Source organism: Delphinus delphis, chromosome 5, assembly GCF_949987515.2.
Source record: "Delphinus delphis chromosome 5, mDelDel1.2, whole genome shotgun sequence".
Classification (NCBI taxonomy): Eukaryota; Metazoa; Chordata; class Mammalia; order Artiodactyla; family Delphinidae; genus Delphinus; species Delphinus delphis.
This window is the reverse complement of record NC_082687.1, coordinates 19,537,102-19,558,822: the sequence shown is the minus strand read 5'-3', so window position 1 is coordinate 19,558,822 and position 21,721 is coordinate 19,537,102. Positions and strand designations below refer to the sequence as shown.

At 36.9% G+C, this 21,721-nt stretch overlaps 1 protein-coding gene across 2 annotated transcripts in view; it reads right to left on the bottom strand.

Moving 5' to 3' along the window:
- The window catches only part of BANK1 (B cell scaffold protein with ankyrin repeats 1), a 312,945-nt gene that overhangs the window by 153,211 nt on the left and 138,013 nt on the right, over window positions 1-21,721 (bottom strand). For both annotated transcript variants that reach the window (XM_060011625.1, XM_060011626.1), the window contains exon 7: window positions 21,420-21,616. In XM_060011625.1, the coding sequence (XP_059867608.1) occupies window positions 21,420-21,616 (197 nt within the window). The remainder of the gene's footprint in view (window positions 1-21,419; window positions 21,617-21,721) is intronic.

Genomic DNA, 21,721 nt, shown 5'->3' with positions numbered 1-21,721 from the left:
GTGCTCCGCAACGGAAGAGGCCACAACAGTGAGAGGCCCACGTACAGGAAAAAAAAAAAAAAAAAAAAATGAAATACCATTACCAGACCTATGTTAATGATTATTCTTATCACATAGCTTCAGAATCTTATCCTAGAAGTTTTGCCTATCCACTAAGTCTCTTGTTTTGCTTCTTATCTGTATTTGAGAGGTGGGCTTAACTCTCTTTGAAAAGAAACACCTTTATATTCTATGTCCTCTAGTACATGTATATATTTCCTGGAAGAATGGGTGGGCTCACCTTATTTCTTCTTTCAGAAATATAAAAACGTTACTGGCATGCAGGAGAGATGGCTTATTAAAGTAGGAAATGGCCACTTAGTGGATGACAAGTATTTACAACATCAGCTGTAATTTCACGTTCAGTTTTACATTCAGAAGCTGGTGAAGCTGTAATTTACGGCAATGATGCTGGTGGTAGTTGTATCTTGCAAAATGACAGCCCTCCACCTTCTGACATACTACAATTTGTTAAAACATTTAATACATAAATATTTAAGGACATGGAATTCCAACAGGACAACTCATCTGAAACCATAAAAAAAGTCCCTGTGTAAAAGTCCAAATTCTGACTTCACTGTCAGAGGACCTGAGTGAAATTTTATGAACACATATAGATTGTTTAAGTAAGTAAACGAGGAGGCCATTACACTGAGGCAGCTCCAGGGCCACTGTGGCCCTACTTGTGGCAAACCAAAGCCTAAGCCTGCAAACGCCCCGAGGGTATGGAATCAAAAAGGACAACCAGTCACAGCCAACTGGTCATTAAGTTATAGCCAATCAGTAATTCCCTTTTGCCTTTTCTCTGTAATAGTGTCTCCTCCAGCTCCTGTCACTGGAGTGTTCCTAACTGTTCCTGCTTGTGCCGCCTGATTGGAATTGACTTTTTTTTTTTTTTTTTTTTTTTTTTTGCGGTACGCGGGCCTCTCACTGCTGTGGCCTCTCCCGCTGCGGAGCACAGGCTCCAGATGCGCAGGCTCAGCGGCCGTGGCTCACGGGCCCAGCCGCTCCGTAGCATGTGGGATCTTCCCGGACCGGGGCACGAACCCGCGTCCCCTGAATCGGCAGGCGGACTCTCAACCACTGCGCCACCAGGGAAGCCCCCCAGTTTATCTTTTAACAAGAAAGATATACAGACGTATTCACACACTTATAAAGATATACAGACATACACACACACACATAAAAACATATGTGATATGGCCACTGTTTCAATTCCATTTGATATATCTACTTATCAAAGGGTTAAGGAAATCATAGAGAATATGGAAAAAAGTTGAATTCTATGTTTACTGAGGTTAGAGTGTGATTAGCTGAAAATCTTTTATTATTTCTTAAAAGTTCCACTGGTATTTTGGACAGGCTCATTCTTCATCCATCTACTGACGGTCAGTAAAACTCTTTGGGCATTGAAATAGGTTCCCCTACTTTCTCAAATACCTCCTAGGAGGTACCTGAAAACCTCTATGAAGATCTTAAATTACATTTTCTTTCAAGGGAACATTCTAACCGTTTCCCATGATCTTTTCCTAGAAAATTTTAGCTATCTACTTTTGAATTGTTATGGATTTTTATTGCTTCTCCTGTGGCCCGCCTGACTCCTTCTCTCTTTCTGCCTCCTGGGCTCTGTATATCTCTCATTGCATCTCTAGTCCTCTAGCCCTTTCTTACCACGTGAAGGGCTCAGCACCTGGTTACAGCCTCAACAGCAAACTATAACGTGATAGGACTAATCTAGCACTCGTATTATTTCTTCATCTTGATTTGTACCATTGAGGGATTCAGAAAAAAAAGATTATAGAAAGAGTTCAAATAAAATTAATACTTGTATTAGTCAGGGTTCTCCAGAGAACAGAATCAATAGGATGTACATCTATAGAGAAAGATACTGATTACAAGGGATTGGTTCACATGACAATGGAGGCTGGCAACCTCAAGATCTGTAGGTGAGTCAGCAAGTTGGAAACCCAGGTGAGCCAATGATGTAGTTCCAGTTGGATTCCAAAGGCATGAAAACCAGGAGAGCTGACGGTGTCATTCCAGTTTGGATGCCAACAGGCTTGAGGCCCAGATAGAACTGATGTTTCAATCTGAGTCCAATGGCAGGAAAAAGCTGATGTCTCAGTTAAAAGGAAAGTCAGTCTTTCTGTTCTACTCAGGCCTTCAACTGGTTGGATGAGGCCCCCTGCCCCACATCAGGGAGAGCAACCTACTTTACTCAGCCTGTTCATTCGAATGTTAATCTCGCCCCAAAACACCCATTTGCTGTTTGATCAAATATCTAGGCACCCCACGGTCCAGTCAAGTTAACCATCACGATACTCTTGAAATTCAGTAAAACTATAGTGATAAAATAGTTCAAGAAAAGAGCAAAGGATAGTGGTAGAAAGTTAAGCATATAACAGCCATTAGCTAATTTAATTTGACCTACTAAAACTAGAATTTGGTGTTTTCTTTTTCTGTATTCTTACAGGCACTTTAGTCTATCTGCATAGAACACAGCTAAAACTGAATCTGGACCCATCTGAATTGAATCCTATGTGATATACAGCAATAATTTTCTGCAGAAAGATCTTCTGTCAGATCTAGAGTGGGATAAGTTTTCAGAGAACACACTAAAAAAAGGTTAAGTGTGCATTTCCCAAGTATTGTGATGTAGTCTCGTGCAGTGTTAAAGCATGAAAGCTAGAACTATACTGCCTGGGTTCACATCCTAGCTCTAAGCTCTACCTCCTACCAGCTGTGTGACTTTGGGCAGTCACTTAACCACTCTGCTTCATTTCCTCATCTGTGAGTGGGGATAATAAAACAGAGCTGTTATCATAAAGCAGTAAAAATCGCTACCAGTTCATAGTAAGTTCTGTATAACTTTTTGCTAATTTTATTATTTCTGATTCTTATACTAACCTGTTCTTTTCTTTCAAAGTACTTAATTGCTTGCTAGAGATTGAATATGGGAGGTAAAGTTTACAGTAGAACTCTGAAGGACACATAATAAAGAACACTCGTTCCCTTGTTTATTGTCTATCTCCCTATTTAAATGGGAGTTCATGAGAGGAATGATTTGTCGGTCTTATATTACTATAAATGTAACAATATCCAACACACAGTACACACTTAATATCTGTAGAAAGAATTCATTCTTTTATGCAACATATATATAATGTACATATATGTACATATGTGTGTGTGTATGAGAGAGAGACAGCTTCTGCCCTGAGACCATCACTGTACTGGGCATGGCAGATACAATGGTGAACAAACATCTACTTCTGTGGAACATACGCTTTGGTGGGAGAGATATTAAACAAATATCCACATACATTAATAGGTAATTATAAACTCTGCTATACTCTCATCAAATAGATAGTGTGATAAAGGAAATGGAGTCTAGGCTTGCGTTTATTAATATATTAGTCATATTAATAAATGATTTTGTTACGAAGATGCCATGAAACCTAATATTAAGTGGAGGTTTACGTTTATAACATGTGATATTGAGCATGGTTTAACAAATTTCCATTCTTTCTTTATAACTGGAGTTCAATTGAATTTTATTCCTTAATTAAAAATATTCACAGCATTATCACTTTCTGAAATTACATTGTTTATTTATTCATTTACTATCTCTCCACAACCAACTAGCTTTTAAGCAACAAGAAGGGCTTTTAATGGTAGTTAAATGTTGCTAAATGCCAATTGCCATTACTCAAATTATTGTCACTTAAATTGTTCTGGGAATGGAAGACCTCTATTGACTTAATAAGTAAGAGACAGATTAAAATAAAACATAATAAACATATTCATTTTATTATGTCTGAGGGGATGTTACAATTTAACCTGTTTAAGAAGAAATTTGATGAATATTATTTTCTATATTTACTTCAGGAGCTATATCTTAACCAGGAAAGAAAAAAATTCAAAATATGGAATATTCATGTGCATATATGTATTATTTTAGTTAGAAAAGACTAAGTGTTAAAATAATTCTCTCACAAAGTGATTGAAATATTAAAATATATTCATGGAGAAATTTTAAAATGATGATAATACAGTAAAACGAAAAACATCGCTAAAGCTTTACAAATTCCAAAGACCATTCATATATATATTCTGATATTTGATGAAGCAGATTTCAGAGAGAAATAAAAGTACGAAGTTTTCTCTTTTCTCCTTCCCTCTCTAACAATCCTATCATATTAGATACAGAATGAATGCTCAGTAAATAACTGGGGATGATTATGATGATAATAATATAATGATGAGGTTGACATTCTATTTAGGAGCGTGGTCTAGACATAAGGTTGGAATGTCAAGGAAAGAACGTCTAAGAAGATGGGAGGTGAGAACCTGACTCACTCTCTGAGTATTTATTATTAAATTTAGGTCACCCTGCCTCCCCTTGTGCTGATCCACTCAAAGGCTATGCTAAACTTGGAAAGAATCATTTTAATCATTACAGAATTCATGCAGTGGGACCCTGAAGTTAGTAGGTTCTTATTATTTTTACAGCTAGACATCTTTTCTCAAGGCCATTGGATGAAAATTCTGGCCCCAGAGTTGACTAACTTTCCAACTTGTGAGTCTCAGTTTCCCCAAATGTAAAATAAATAGCAGTTCCTCAGAGACTAGTGGTAAACAAGGAAGGAGGGAGTGTGCACAATGTTTCCAGCCCAACCTATTATATAATAGGTCCTCAACAAATAATCAACTCCAAGCCCTCCACTCTGCAATGCTATTGTAATCGAGCTGCAGGCTTGTTCAGCAACGCAGTCCAATGCTGCAGTAATGAACCAGATTGCTTAGATAATTGGCATTCTCCCCACCAAATGCAAGAGTGATAGATTCAAGAGAAATCTATGCAGTTACCCATTTTGTAATAGAGAGTTCTCATTAAGGAAATGGATTAATTGGCTTACTGATGTTTTAGTGAGAGCCAGATTTCAATAAGTGGACTCGGCAGTCCTGAGAAAAGCAAATTAAACACTAATAAACAGAGAAATGTGCTTGCTTAGGCTGAAGTCTCAACCATAGGCTCAAATCAAGGATTTGAGTATAAGATTTGTCAATGTGAGTGGATATTAATGTCTGACAGATGAAAACACTCTGGTTTTTTTGAAAAACAAAGACCTCAATTGACCCCATGTTCCCTACTAGCTATAGTATCTTTTCTGTGCTTTATCTTTACACGCCAAAGAATTGTTCTATCCTCATTAGTCCCTGATTCCACTCCTTCTTTCCTCACTTGAGCCTCTAAGGGTCAATGTTAAGGCTTTCCCACCTCTCCCAAACCTCTCACGCCCCCTCCCTCAATGCACTTCACACAAACTGCTCTTGACAGGTACACTGCTAAATACAAAGGCTGATCCTCTGTCCTTATCTTAGTTGACCCATCAGTAGCATGTGACCCAGGTGACTACTGTCTCCTCTGTCAAGTTATTTTTTCACTTGAATTTCAGGACAGTAGATTTCCTGATGTCTCTTCCCACCTCAAAGGCTGCTCATTCTTGGTCTTTTCTGCTGGTGTCTCCTATCACCTTAACTTCTAAACTTTGGAATATCTATAGGCATTTTAAATTTATTATGCCCCAAACCAAACTACCAATCTTCCTCAGCAAACCACCTTTGTACACAATCTTCCTCATCTCAATACAATAGCAATTTATTCCTTCCACTGCTTCTACCAAAATCCTTGGAGATGTCAGTAACTACTCAATTTCTTTTACACCCCACTGCCAAAGAATCAGTAGATCTGCTGGCTCTCCTATAAAACACCAGTATATTTCAAATCGACCACTTCGCACCATCTCCGCCACTGTCATCCTAGTCTAAGCTATTATCATTTCATCATCTATTCTCTGGAATATTGGAATAGTTTCCAATCAGGTCTCATCCGTCCTGCCCTTGCCCTCTACAGTCTGTTGTCAAAACAGCAGCCAAAGTGTCAAATAAGAACACATCTCTCTTCAGAATTCTCTGATGGCTTTCTTTCTCCAAGATCCTCAACATTGCCTGTCAGGCCCTACACTTCTGTCACCTTTCTGACCCCAACTATTCTCTTTCTCTCTCATTCACTCTGCTTCAGGAACATTGGCCAACTTGCTCTGTTCTGGACATGTCAGATACATCCACCTCAGGGCTTTTGCATTTGTCGTGCTCTTTTCTCTTGCTGGGACAGTTTTCTCCCAGATATCTGCATGGCTTTCATGGTTTTCGGGTTCTTATCAAAGGCTGCCTTCTCAGTGAGGACTCCTCTGACTACTCATTTCAAAATTGCCCTCTCCCCAACTCCTCCCAAACACCACCCTACACTAGGTGGTCTTTCTTATTTCTTCTTAGCCTTAAACAGTAATGTCTATCTGATACATTATATGTCTTAAATTTTATTTGCTTATAATCTGCCTTTTTTCCCATTAGAATTCCCTGATGGCAGGAGTTTTAGTTCATTTTGAAATCCTTGTGTTTAGAACAATACCTGGAATCTAACAGGTACTCAAATATTTGTTAAATCAATCAATACATTGACTTGCCAAACTAAAATTGGAGAGACTATTAATTTTGGGGCTCAAGTGAGAGCTCATTAATTTACTTAAAAAACAAATCCAAAAATTTAGCTTTCATCTGGTACCACCTATTTTCCTTTTATATTATATTTTTGGAGGCAAAATAAGTCAGACATAATCTTTAATTTCTCACATCCATATATATCACAAGGAAGGTGTTGCTACATAGGAGAGATGAAGACGAAATCATATAGCTTGGCTCAGAGCTATGATATTTTTTGAATATTCCTTTAAAAATATTTATATATTTAGTTATGCAATTTTCTCATAAGTAATCTGACCTTGGAAAGACCTTTATATAAATTTAAAGTCGAAATCATGCCATGATACCAGTAGAAAAGTACATACCCAATCTACATTGAATTATATTAAACACCCTTTTCTAGCCTCAAGCATCAAGAATGAATGAAATTCAAGCCAATTAATAGAGAAGAAATTCCAAGGGATATTTTTCCAATGAAATTTTAATTAATTTGCCTTTGCATACTTTTATTCTGAAAGCACAATGCCATTGTGTTTATTTCACGAGGTCCACTCTCTAAAGCTACAATGTCAATACTGATTGTTCTAATTAACATTTATGATTAATTTTGTCCTCACTGAAATTGCATTTCCTTTTGACCAGCAGGCATACAAGTGACAGCTCTAGATTACTCTGTTCTACACAAGCTAATTGGTTTGAAAGAAGCCAGAGAAAAACAAAAGAACTTAAGTTCAGAAGGTTTCTAAGAAATTGGAAGTCTAAGGATTATAAAAACATAGGGCTCCACGGGACTTTAAAGACCTTTTAGCCAACACATGCAGGATACTGAAGACCACCACTGTCTGAAGCAAATACGTTAAAGATAATGAATTATCTGTTCAGAATGAGATATTGTTTCAACCTTGAAAAAAATTTTAATGACATATTAATTATCCCTATTTGAGAAGAACTGTAAGCACATATATACTGCTTCCCTCTATTACTTTCATGGATTGGCTTGTTACCTGTGGGTATTCAATTACTTTTAACTTAATAAGCATTAAAATCACTATGTACTGAGTCAACAGGTAATCAAAATAATATTGTTGTTTGTTCTCATAGACCATGACTGATTCTAAGCAGCTATGTTATTTGGAACAATGAAGATGAGAGCAGAGATATTATAAGTTCTTCCAAAATGTGCATTTGCTGTGGCTGAATTTGCCACCCAGCTGTTTTCCATAAAGTATGACATTAGGACAATGGGAAATGGGCTTAAATTGTAGACTGGGGGGGGGCTTACAGTGGATATAAAGAATACTTTCCAAAAAATGAGGGTACATAGATATTCAAACCAAATATTGCAATATCCTCATTCAGGAATGATACTACGACATCTCAAAAGGGTAAGATTATTCTCTGCCTGGGATGATGAGGTGTGACTTCTCAGGGTTCAGCTGTTGCTAGGACAAAGTGCCATTTAGTGTTTATCAAAAGAATCATTAATTCTGAAAAAACTTTTTAAACAATAAAACATTTTAGTAAATACTGATTATACGACTGAAGCAACAAATTTATTTCACAATTATGAAACAGAGGAGACAAAACAGACCTTGGAATAAGGAGGATGAAAACTTTGATATTCTGAGAAAAGTGTGTATACACTTTTTTAAAGAAAATATGGCATATCTGATGTAGAAAACCCAAATCATGGAAATAATACATTGTGCCTTTTCAAAAAGTTGGAAACATAAAACGTGTACTATATTTGTATTACAAAATCTTTGCTTTCTTGGAGTTTAATGAGAGCTCATTTCATTTGGGATAACACAAACTGATAAGGCAATAACTTGTTTGAGTTGGAAAAAAAACACTCAAAGACTATTCACATACTTTACTCATCTTGCTTTCCCCAGGGCGCTTGCCGCAATTTCCCACCCCCCGCCCCAAAATCAGATTGCCATGGAGACTATCTGGGTATGGTCACGACCCGTGTGGTTCTGTCTCTTTCTGTATGGGAAGCAGAATAAGGGATTAAAAACTCGAGAAAACTTTTTTTAGGGTTATAACCTGTGTGTATATAAAGAGAAAGTATACAGATACTGTTAGCTTTTCTAGGAATTTATGAAAATATGAATCATTTATTATGTAGCAACACAGTGAAAAAACAGCAGCTGGGACATCTGTAAATAGTTCTTACTGAGAATTACAAATGGGAGTTTTGCTTGACTCTGTTAAGCCAAACACACACCATTTCAGGGAAAGTCTATTTTAAGCAGTGACATACACTGGGCTTAGTGGCCAGGAGAAATGTCTTTCCTGAAAAACGTGTAAAAAAATACTAATTAAAAGTCAAGTATTTTCTCAGAGTAACAGAGTAGGCAGAAATACCACAGACAGCTGCCTTACCCATTTCTTCTGTTCTACAGATGTCTGTTTCTTTCTCTCCCCTGCCTCTCTATTCCTTTTCTTTTTTCCCCATACATGTTTCATGGGATTTTAAGAGTTTCATGGGCATGTTTCTGGCAAATGCTAAAATCAAAGTGATGAGAATTTTTGTTCTTGTGTAATTTCAATTTCTAAAACCTAAGGCACTTATACAAAATTTTAATGAGTAACTAGTAAACTTTGGTATCATGCATATCAATCAACTCACAGATAGACTGGATTTTTCGCTTTTGAATCAATTTTCATATTGAATCAATATCAAGTAAGTATTAGATAAAATCTCTCTTCTCTTTATGGTGATGCTTGTCTAGGCTCAAACGTTATCAGAGCAGCACATTGTGTGATTAAATAAATATGACCGCTAAGTGCTCTTCAATGGCATGATTTCTCCTTCCTTTCCTCAAATCAGTCAGGGATTACTCCCTAGAAGTAAATATCAGTCTTATAAGAAGGGTATTAAATCCAAACTAGGGTAGCAAATTTTTATCAAGGAAATCCGCTTCTGGTCCTAAAGTCAGAATTCTAAGAGGTCCAAAGCAAAGCTGCTCCACTTGGATGTAGTGATTTTTCTGTCCTTAGGGAGGGAAATTCAGCCACTTCCCACGTGCACAGGCTCAGCACTCAGAGCCAGTCTTGGGGCCGTGCTTGGTGCTGTGGCCCTGATGTATCAAAATTCGTTATTTTGCACCCGATGAGCAGCATTTGGGGCTTCTAACTTGTTCAGAACCTCTTACACATTTCAGCTAGGGCCATGCCTACTTTTGGCACAGATGTTGGAGTTGTGATGGATTCTTCTCTGATGAACATTTTGAGCAAGTGAAGGCAAACTGCAAGCAGTAACCTCTTGGGTTTATCCCCCAAAGGATTCATCTCATATTATATTTCTACTAAAAACGAGGCTATTATGTTTACAAGAAGTATATAATAATAAATAAAGGAGTTGAATATAATTTTAAATTAAAACAGCAGGACATAAAACGTTTTTGCAATACAACAAATTTGTAAGAATAAAATGGAGCGAATCTATGCCTCCTAACAGCTGACACCAGGATTCTTCTCGAGGATAAAGAGGACTTTCTTCAAGTTCCTTGAAAAACTGTTTGAAGAAGGAAAGTGATATTTTAAAGACCTAAATGCACAAGAATGAAAGAAGATGACTAAACTCCTGAGAGTCTGCAAAAGCAGAGAAGTAAGGCCTGTGTGGGGCAGTATTTGGAGGCAAAAAGGCTAATTATTATGGGTCAAGATGAGTGCCAGGGTCATTGCTACAGAGAAGCTCCCTCCACGCCTCTAAACCTTCACTAAAATTTGCTATTGACACAGAGTTCTCTGTGAATGGTGTTTGTGTGGGAATCTAGGGAAAAGGTCAACATTGTCTGGGATCTGGGAGAACTGGAAGAACTGGAAGAGGATGCTACAACCAGAACGTGGAAGTACGAAAAAGAAGCCAGAGCATGGAGTTATGCACTATTAGGAAAGACATACGAAATCTCTTACTCTAAAAGTTCTAGGGATAATTAGAATATGAGAACCTTTTAGCTAAATAATGGGTTTTGAGTCATTTAAATTTATTTAAGTTTCCAAACATGAATGTAAGGAAATGCATGTTTAAAGTGGTTATTTCTAGAAAGTGGAATTATAAATAACCTCTATATTTCTCTTTAGTTTCCAAATATTCTAAAATAACCATGTGTTATTTTTAAATTAAAAGGTAAATGTAAATAGATGCATTTGCTCATTGGAAGATATCAAATATAAAATTTATTTATTTCTGTATTACTGTTGGTTTATGAATGCTACATAAAAGAAAGTGGGTATTCAGTTTTAAATACTTATCATGGAATTTTGTCTTCTGTATTCTTTTTCAGATTGCATGCCCAGACAGATTTATAAAACAGTGGACAGGATCTCTGTATAATCAGGTTGAAGTCTATAAAGGAAAATCTCAGCTTGGCATAGATAAGTGATCCACTAAAAAGAAATTTCTGATCTAGTGAGAGCTTAAAAATGTGGATGTTGATTTATGTGGCATTCATAACCTAATCATTTTAAGAAAGGAAAACAAAATCTGTCATTTCTCAGAAATTAAAATGGATGTATAGTCACATATTTTGTCCTTAAAATATCAACAACTTGTTCATATACTGAAGTTGAATATATGAAGAATAAGAACTGAATAAGTACCACATTAAATTCTTAGAAATATACATATAACATGTGGTAGGAGAAACAAAATAGATCTTTAGCAGATGTTCAGTTACCTTGACTGCTACTAGATATAAGTTATAAAATTCAACAAATCTATTTTCAAAATTTTTACTTTTATTATTACCAATAATAATTTGGACGATAATGATAATTCCTTTTTTTTTTTTTTTTTGGCCGCACCTTGTGGCTTGTGGGATCTTAGCTCCCCGACCAGACCACAGGGATTGAACCCAGGTCCTGGCAGTGAAAGCACCGAGTCCTAACCACTGGACTGCCAGAGAATTCTCTTAATAATTCCTTTAAATGGAAACTGCTGTTTCTCTCTCTCAGTTGGAGTGTGTGTCTGTATGTCTCACAAGGTGCTTTATTTTATGATATTCTGATCAAATCAAAGTACCACTAAATTGCAATCTTTTTTTTTCTTCCTATTCTGTGTTATTTTTTCTCTCCCTTGAAGTGATGAATAATGACAAACATTTAGAAAAGAAAATCTTTCCACAAAAAAAGCAGACAAAAGGAATGAAAAATATCTTGATTTATTTCATTGCATTTTTCACTTTTATTTTTAATAAAAAACAAAAAGACAAAAACCAAAAAACAGAAAACCTATTGTCTGGATTTTTAAATACCTACCATGAATGTGTGTATAAGCTCTTTTAGGCTCTAAAAACAGGATTCCTTACTATATATTTTATTAAAATCCCATATTAAATGTTAAAGTTTTTTTAAAAACATAGATCTATGGTCCTACCTAGGTCATTATTGTACACAAGGCAAAGGAGAATATGTATTCCATGAAAAAAATCACATAAAATGACTGTTTTCTGGTCCAAGAACTCAGAGGTTACATGTGCTCTGCCTTTTCCCCACAATTGTACATTCCATTCCTTTCACCCAGATGCATCCTTCATGTTTCTCCATTAAATGCTCCTTATTTAAAATTCTGTTCATGATTTATCTTCTTAGGAAAAATTCCATGTGATTTCAACTGTTCCAATTACCATCCTGCCATTTCAGGGTCTTTTAATATTTATGAAGATGTTTTGGACATTTTTATGTTCATCTATTTCATCATGTTCTGGGACACTAGCTATCACTTTATTTGTCATGAGCAATTTCAGCACCAGTGAGACTTTCTTTTGCCTGAGGTACTTTGCTCATTGAGCACCCTGCCACCAAGGGGCTTCAGCCTTAAGCATTCATGATTTAGGGAGTGAGATTATTGCACAATTTTTCCTTTTACAAAGAAATATCCTTTTCCTGTTAAATGAAAATGTAATTATAATCGGGAGTTGAATTTGTGTGTTTCCCTACAAATCCCATAATTGCTTCTTTCCAGACAAGTCTTCTAACTCCAACCAGAAATGCCTACACGCTGCTCCATTAGACATTGTTTTCACTTAAATACAATACACTGTAATACAGGATAAGTATCAATTTACTTCTTACATAATTGCTTTGAAGGAAAAAGTCTTAATATTTGTTTAAAAAAGTCACTTTTAAAAATCAAAATAGTTAAACAAAAACGTTTAAAACCACAATTTAAATAATTTCCCAATTGAATTTAATCCCTGTTCCATAGGGACAGTTTTCTCTGCTCTTTGGTTCCTAGGCTCCAATGCTTACCATCATTTTTTTTTTTTCATATACAGTTCAACAGAGTCATCAGTCTACTTGTGTATTAACCAGAATATAAATGCTAAAGATGAAAAATAAAAGATAATACATTGGTAGTATTTGATTTTAAGGAAGAAAGAGATAACCAGTAGTTTAAAAAATCATTAAGTGGAACTTAGTTGGGCTTAGATGAGAAATACAGCTCTGCCAGATGAGTGCATATCCCCAATCAACAGTCTTAGCTTAATTTCCTGATCTGTAAAATGGGAGCAAAAATGTCTGATTCACACAGATTAGTATACTGATCTAATGTGGAAGCACCAAGCATAATGCCTGAGACAGAAGTACTCAATAAAGCCTAGCTTGTTTTCTCTTCTCTCCCTTCCTTTCTTGAGTCAGATCTATACGGAACAAAAAGAATGAGCTTGCACTGAATGAACTTAAGACACACTTCAGGTTATGTTATAGGAACAAGGCCACTAATATCATGCATCTTAAATCAGTACACTTAATATGAACAGCCAATTCGTAATTTCATGGCAAATGTTCACAATCAAGAAAAGTCAAAACGACCTCCACTCTGATCTTGCGTATTTTCATAGTTGTGTATTCTCATGTGAATGTTCAAGACTTCCCCCAAACCAATGGTATTTATAATTCCATATTCAAAAAGCATTCATTAAAGTCATTCACAATAATTATGCTACTAGTCAACAAATGCAATGAATAGTATCCTCATGCTTAGTAATTGTTCATTAACTACCTACTTTATTAAACTGACAATAACAAATATAAAATGAAACTGCTTACTTCTTTCATATTCACAAGAGAAGCATATGATCTCTTTCCCTCTCTTTTCATTTGCAATAAAATAACAATCACATAATTTATCCAGTGGTCCTTGCCATGTAAATGCCTACTGTTGCTAGGACAGATATTTTACAAATTAGAAAACTGGAATATCTAGATATTCTATTCCTAAGAAAATAAATTTTAGTAAGAACAATATAGAAATAAAATCACAAAATACCTCTAGATGTTTAGATAAAAGATGATAAATGTGGTGGATAATGTTTTAATGTATTGCATTGGCCTGAATCTAGTCCTTAAAGGACAAAAGTTGTTTGTGTAGGATTTGAAGAGAGATTCAAGAAGATTAAGTGTGGGTTTTAACACTAAAACACTGGAATATTTGCCAAGATCAAAACCACTTGTACTGTGATAATGAACAGCTTTAAATGTCTCTTTCACTAATGGTAAGTTCCTGGAAGCTACAATAATTTTTTTGGGAGGGGTGGTTATTTTTCTTCTATCCGAATTTTTCTTCCCCATAGTCACTTGTCTTAAAGAACTACAAGAAAATAATATTTATTTCTCATCTTGGATAAATTTATCCAAATAACACTTAAAAAAATTCTCCCTAGGGGGCTTCCCTGGTGGCGCAGTGGTTGGGGAGTCCACCTGCCGACGCGGGGGACACGGGCTCGTGCCCCGGTCCGGGAGGATCCCGCATGCCGCGGAGCGGCTGGGCCCACGAGCCATGGCCGCTGAGCCTGCGTGTCCGGAGCCTGTGCTCCGCAACGGGAGAGGCCACAACAGTGAGAAGCCTGCGTACAGCAAAAAAAAATAAACAAAAAAACAAAAATTCTCCTTAGGGTTAGAGCCTTTACTATTGTTATTATTCAATAAACATTTATTATCTACAACCTGGAAGACACTATATTAGATGCTGTGGGGAATATGGAATAAACAGAGCATGACACTTGCCTCCAGGAACTGGAAAGTTAATGTAATCAACACTGATTGATTAATTGATTCATTCAACACTTATGTAGTGAACCCATAGTGTTGGCCAAAAATTGTGTTAGATATTAGGGAAACTGCGGTAAAAGAAATAAAACTGTCCTTGCCCTCATGGAATTCATAATCTACTGGAGAGACAGACATGCAAAACAAACAAGTAAATAAACATAAATAACCGTTCACCAGTACTTATTAATACTTTAAACTATAAAAAGTCCCACAAAAGAATGGGTCCTCGGAAACAGAATAACAGGAGAACAATACATAATTCCATATAACTTTTAGAGTGCTTTTACTTGTCAGGTATTCTTGTACATGTTTTACACGTATTTATATTTATTTATCATAACAAGGGTACCAAAAAAAGGTGTTCATCTCCATTTTAGAGATGAGGAAACTGAAGCAAGGAGAGATTAAGTGATTTACTCAGGGCGCATGGCTGGAAAGTAGCAGAGTCAGTATTTAGACTCAGGTGGCTCCAGAGCCACCTATCTCAAGATACGTGGCTCCCAGACTCTAGCACATAATGTTCCTGGATGAGGCTAAAATTTGGGAAGGAGATGAAAGTTAGACAGTGGAGGTACATACCTACAGCCTCTTTCTATGAAGGTCTCCTGGAATAGGTGGAGTTTCAGCTGAGATTTGGGCATGGTTAAGAGCTCAGGATATTTTACTAAGGAGGAAGGGACTTCTAGGTAAAGGGAATAGCTTGAAATAATGAAATGAAGGAAGGACAAATGGACTTTGGCAGCTGAGTTGTGCAATTAAGGATGAGGCTAAAATAGTCAGCTGGGCTATGCTGTGGGGGGTCCTCAGTATGCAGCCTGATATGGGATGGTTTGAGGCCAAAAAGACTGGGAAGGAAAGACCTCCTAGGGGGCTTTTTAGCGCAGCCAACCAGAAGAGAGATAATGAAGGTACAAACCAAGGGAGCCACAGAGAGAAGGAAAAAGAGGGAACAGATGGGCTAGATGATGTGTAAGTACAACTGTTAAGATATGGTAACTGAATGGATGGCGTGGATCAGGGTTGTATGAGGGAGAGGGAGGCTATGAGAATGGATTCAGGGTTAAGTCAGAAATATTTTTAGCAGGGTGACTTTGGGCAAGGTACTTTATAAATCTGTTTCCTCATCTGAAAAATGGGAAATAGTATATGCATTTGTGGCTATCTAATCAGGAGTTGAAAATGACTTTCAAATTTTGGCCAAGTAAATATTGCAGATAATTATGCCATTAGCCAGGAGAAAAGAAAAAGATCATTTGGGTCTGTTGAGCTCTAGAGGCCTGTAACATATCCATGTGGACACATTCAGCTTGCAACTAAAACTGGAACTTTAAGTCAGGAGGAAGGTCCAGGTTAAAGACAATGATTTAGCTGTCAATCACCAGAGAAGACTATGTAGAAAGAACCTTAACTGATGGGGTAAGAGAAGGACGTCACAAAGGGTGAGTGGAGATTTAGGAAGAGGACAGGGTCAGGGAATCCAGTGCCAAAGCTTGAGCCAAAGAACATCTGAGAGGAATCCAATGGGTCTGATCTACGGTAGCTTATTAATGGTCTTTGACAGAGCAGCTTCAGTAGTGGGCTGAATGCGAAGCTTGGATTGTTAGGAGGAAAGAAAGGAGTGAAACGAAAAGTCATTCTTTCAGTTAGTTCTGGTACTGAAAAAGAGATCAAAGAGAAGGCAGGGTTGTTGGGAGCGTGTGTGTGTGCATGTGTGTGTATTTGAACATGCTTATTCAGGGAACAGTCAGTATAATGGGAGAGATTAATGATGCAGGAGAAAGAGAGGATATGATTGATGGTGAGGTCTCAAGTTGATATGAATCACAATAAATCAAAAGAAAATAAGGTGAATGCAATATCATTTATTATGGATCTACTATATTTTTAATGTTTTCATATTATGTCATCAAGTCCTAAAAACATCCTGTAAGGAATTATTTTTCCTATTTGCAAATAAAGGAACTGAAGCGGAGAGAAAACAAAGAGGTTGCTCAAGGATGGAAATGTGGTATTTGATGAAGTTAGGATTCAAATCCAACGTGGCTGAATCCCAAGACCCCATGACTAGAGGAAAAATAAAAATTTGACAAAGAAGAGGAAGGAGTTGAGGGAGTTTTAACAGGATGTTTACAGCTGCAGAGTTAGAGCATCAAAACTGAGTTTGAGGACTTGGGGAAGAATAAACTTCTGTAATGCACCGCTATGGTCCATTTAATGGGATTTTAGAAAGAGACTGCTAAGTAGCTCCAAAAGCATAACTGAGACATGAATTTGTAATGCATGCCCTCAAGTGCAGTTACGTGACTTGTTCCAGTTTCTTCAGTTCTAACAGAACATCAGTATTGAACAAAGGCTGGAATTCTAAACTTCACTGTAGGCTGGCGTATTAAAAATAAATGCTGAAGAGAGTAGTTGTGTTATTTGTCTATGAATATACTAAACCTAAACTTAAAAAATATCCTGAATATAGAAAGAATATGAGCAATATATATTTTTTTAAACATGGGATCCGGTTAAGGATATTACTGGGTAAGTGAAATCAAACAAGTCCTTAAATTTGACACTTGCCTTCTGTCCCATCAATGAGTAAATACATGCTGAGCACCTCGGGGGCACCTGATGGTGGGAGGGGTAGGGAGCCCATGACTCATCATTAGCTTCTAGACTTACGAGAAAGAAAAACGACATAAGCAAAGCAGGGTATGCTGCCATTTAGAGGGAATTAGCATATACTAATATTTACTAAATTAAATGGAATAATCCACTAGAGCAGGGCTCCCCAACCCCCGGGCTGTGGACCGACACCAGTCCAGGTCTGTTAGGAGCCGGGCCGCACAGCAGGAGGCGAGCGGCGCAGGAGAGCCAGTGAAGCTTCGTCTGCCGCACCCCATCGCTCACATTACTGCCTGAACCTTCCGCCGTCCCTCCTCCCTCCCCCGCACCCCGTCCATGGAAAAACTGCCTTCGAAACCAGTCCCTGGGGCCAAAAAGGTGGGGGACCGCTGCTCTAGAGAAAGTACCAAATGAGCAAAGCCAATACTGAGAGAAATAATGGGCTAAGAAAGGTGAATGTTGACTGCCCGAAGCATAAAGCCTAACTTCCGAGTAATGGGTTCCTACACCAATCAGTCAGCCTTTGCTCTATATCAGGGGTACTCCAGGTGCTTCAACATCTACCTCTTCTGTACTGTCATTCCAAACCCTTGACCGTTTGAAAAAGATCAGGGTCACTGTCTATCAGGCAGACACTAGAGGGCGACAGAATCAATCTCGTGCTCTCTGTCTCCCTCTGGTGCGCGTGGGCGCACACACACACTAGCCCACGGTCCACAGGGGCAAACGGCAGTGTCAGGCTAAGTCAATGAGAGCAGGCTGTCACAAGAATCCCATCACAGACGTGAGCAACAGAAACATTCCCAGTGAGGAGTCCTCCTGAAAAGTCAGCGAGAGAAAGTGCCTATCTCTGAAATTTTCACGAAGATTATGTATGATTAAGATCTTACTAATATACACACCAAACTATACGAGTGAACACTGTGGTGGAAGAGAAAAGATACTAAGTGGATACTGTTCCTAGTAATCACCTGTTGGTTCTCCAATTCCAGAGCCGGCCCACAGAGGAGGATGTATTTCCCTGTCTACTTACATGTGATCTAATCATTTTCTGAAGTGTTTAAAACTGATGGAGGTAAATGGGGTGACATACTCAAGATAACACAAAGAAATATCACATATTATTTGGCTTAAAACACATTCTAATTTTGGCTGTACACTTTATCTTAAATCACAAAGTATCTTGTAATCTGTGGCGAAGTTCCACTTTAGTTTCAAATTCTCAGGTATTTCTGACTTAAAAGGTAAGTTTTTAGAGGACTGAATGAGTTGTCAGTATTGCTACTTGTTATTTGAAATAGTCTGAGATTTCCTCAGGAATTCTATGAAGCAAACTGTGGTTCACACTCAACTGTGGAATTAAACACCAATCCTGTGGCTTTTTGTCCATCCGCCTTTCATATTAATTCTTCTAGAAGGCATTGTCAGAAACTGAAAACTGAGTAGTTTATTTGAAAGACTGTATGCGTTACAGAAATGTATCGTATTATTATCTACAATAGTACTGAAAACATGAAACAAGTGTAGTTGTTAATGCGATAACTATCAAAACATGAAAGCTACTCATTCATAAGCAAAAGTCTCTATTCATAGATTGTACATAAATTATTAACCTTTCAAAGTAAAAAACGCCACGAAGAAACATAAAGTGATTCGAGGCTCCTCCTTCTTCCTCCTTATTCATCTAGCTAACAGATAGTACTTGTTCGCTTATGAACGCTTGCTACTGATTCTCTTTTCATCTTTATTTTAAAAAGTCATGAGCGACTTTTTCCTTCTACCTACCCATGTTATTCAGCAATGACCAAACTCACTGTGTTGTAACTCCCTGTGAGATTCTAAAATGAACCATGTTTCACTGATGGAGGATTAGGAAGAATTGAAGAAATCAGTGAATCAGTTGCGGGGTATGTTTGAATTTAAAAATATATATATTTCTTCAGTACAGAAGTATGGTCAATTGGTGGATTATAAACTGCAAACTGAAAGAATATCTGTTCCTTTCAACAATTCTGAAAGATAGTTCATGGAAAATTTGAATGCGTATGTGACAAATCTGAGATTTATCAGAATGTGGTTATAACATTAAAGCTATGTAAATGTTATGAAAGAAACAATAAAGTATTTCAGCAATGCAAATAGATCGCACGTTTTTTCTCTATTAAGTTTAGATATAATTTTAAAAAGACATAGCTACTATAATTTATAGTATAAAGTCTCAACATGTGTTTATCTGACACACTTCCATAGTCACTTCCTTAGTGACAGCAGAACATCTGCAAAATAATTGATCTGCCCTACCTATAATGTCAATGTCTACTATAGACATGCTGGCAAAATGTAACAGCTCACAACGAGACAGAATACATGAAATAATTTAACAAATTTCATAGAATAATTATCAAGTATAACTGCAAAATTAGAATGCAACCACTATGAAAGAATAGTCACCTAAAGACAGTGATACCAATCTACTGGTATCAATGCTATTATTGCAGGAGTAAAGGTATAAATACCCAGAGGATGAGAGATAAAAAATCATTTCCCACATCCATCAAATCCTACCCTCATAGTTGCTTTTGTATCTACTGTCATTATTATTTAGTACTATGTTATTTATGAAGTATGTGCAGTTTTGCATGGGGCTGCATCTGTTAAAAGCTGAGTCCTCACTGGAGAACCATAAGTGGAAGCGTCACTCTTTGAAAATCAGGGATCATCTTGGAAAGTAACCCTGGATGTTGAAGACTTCTAGGGGAAATTTTAACTTCCGTCCACCAGTGGTTAAAAATTTGAGAATAAGGTTGTAGAGAACTGAGTACCCAGGGTGTAGGAATAATAGGACTATTGTGGGCCAATTTACAAGGCTGAATTGATTCATTGACTTACCTGAGATAGATGCCATGTTGCATTGGTCAATGACTATGTACAGTGGATAATAACTAAAATGAACGCATCCATCGGATATACGACAATCACTATCTAAAACCTTTCCATGAATAAAAATTATGCTTATTCCTCATTTGAAGGACATAGAATATAAAAAGTAGTTTATTAATTTTATTACAAAACTTAATTTCTGTATTTATTGTAAATAAAATAAATACTTGTATTTTAAATACAAGTAGTTCCAGATGGTGGATGATACCCATGCTCTTCTGATAACTATTTGCTATTTCTTAAACGTGGAGAAAAAAGTTAGATTGGTTGTCATTTTACTCTCTGGAAATCAGAAATACCGATGGTTTTTAGAAGTCCAATATTACATTTACTTAACCTAATAATCGGAATATATGCTAAAATGACCAGAAGCATTTCAATGTTCTGTATTAACTGTTCTTTGGCAATAAAATTATCTTCTGAGAATCCAAAGACAAATTCTGACATATTCACCAACACAATAATTGCCTATTATATTTTCCTAAGAGCCATCAGAAGTATAATTCACTTTCTCGAGCAAAATGTGCATACCTTTGTTACAAACAGAAAATAATTGCTTTTCTAAGGTTGATTAAGGAAACACAAAGTGTGTTTTATGTACTAAGGTAGTATGCCCTCCTTCAGTCGTCCCTTGGTTGCATTCTTACAGAACTAATATCCTTCAAAGGGTGTTCTGAAATTTGGAGTTTCAACACACACAATAAAGAACTGGGACTTAACAGAGAGAGAAAGGGAATCAATCACGTATCAGAAACAAAGTTAAACAACACGGGTTAGCTTTGTACTGGGTAGACTTTTTGAATAATTATCAAAATATATTCCTTTAACCTAGTAAATATTTATCTCATTTTACGTGCCTAACAGCGCCTACTTAGACTTTTGAACAACAGATGAAAAGTAATAGGTTTTCATTTCCTTGGTAACATCTCCTTTCCAATACTGAACAGGCTATTCAGAAGCCAGAAAGACCAGATAAGTTTCAAAGGGGCTATTTAGGGATGGGAGTGTGGAGTCAGAGCTGGTTTATGGCGTATGAAAACAAGTTGAATAATCTTGCAAAATGCTTAAGACAATGAATGACTCAGGACCAACAGACGCTAAAAACTAGCTGTACAGTAGCATCATTTTCAAGAGCAATGTGCATGTACCCACACACACATACATACATATTAATTTTATAAAAAAGAGTTTTAGAGATAAAATGGAAAAATACTTACTGAAAAGTCTTCAAAGATTTTCTTGAGTTCTTCGTGACCATGCCTTTCAGCAATATGTGCTGGATCTGAACCCTCCAAGTTTTTCATCTTAGATGCCCAAGTTGCTCCTGAACATTGAAGCAAATGAATAGCCAAGTTCTTTAGGCCAAATTTTGCTGCACAGTGGAGAAGAGTTGGAAGTTCTTTGAAATAAGGACCTATAAGCATAAGAATAGGATAATTTTTTTATCATATCTTGAACCACATAAGAAAAAGTCAAACACAATCTACTCCTAAAAGTAATTCCCACAAAGTAGAGCAGA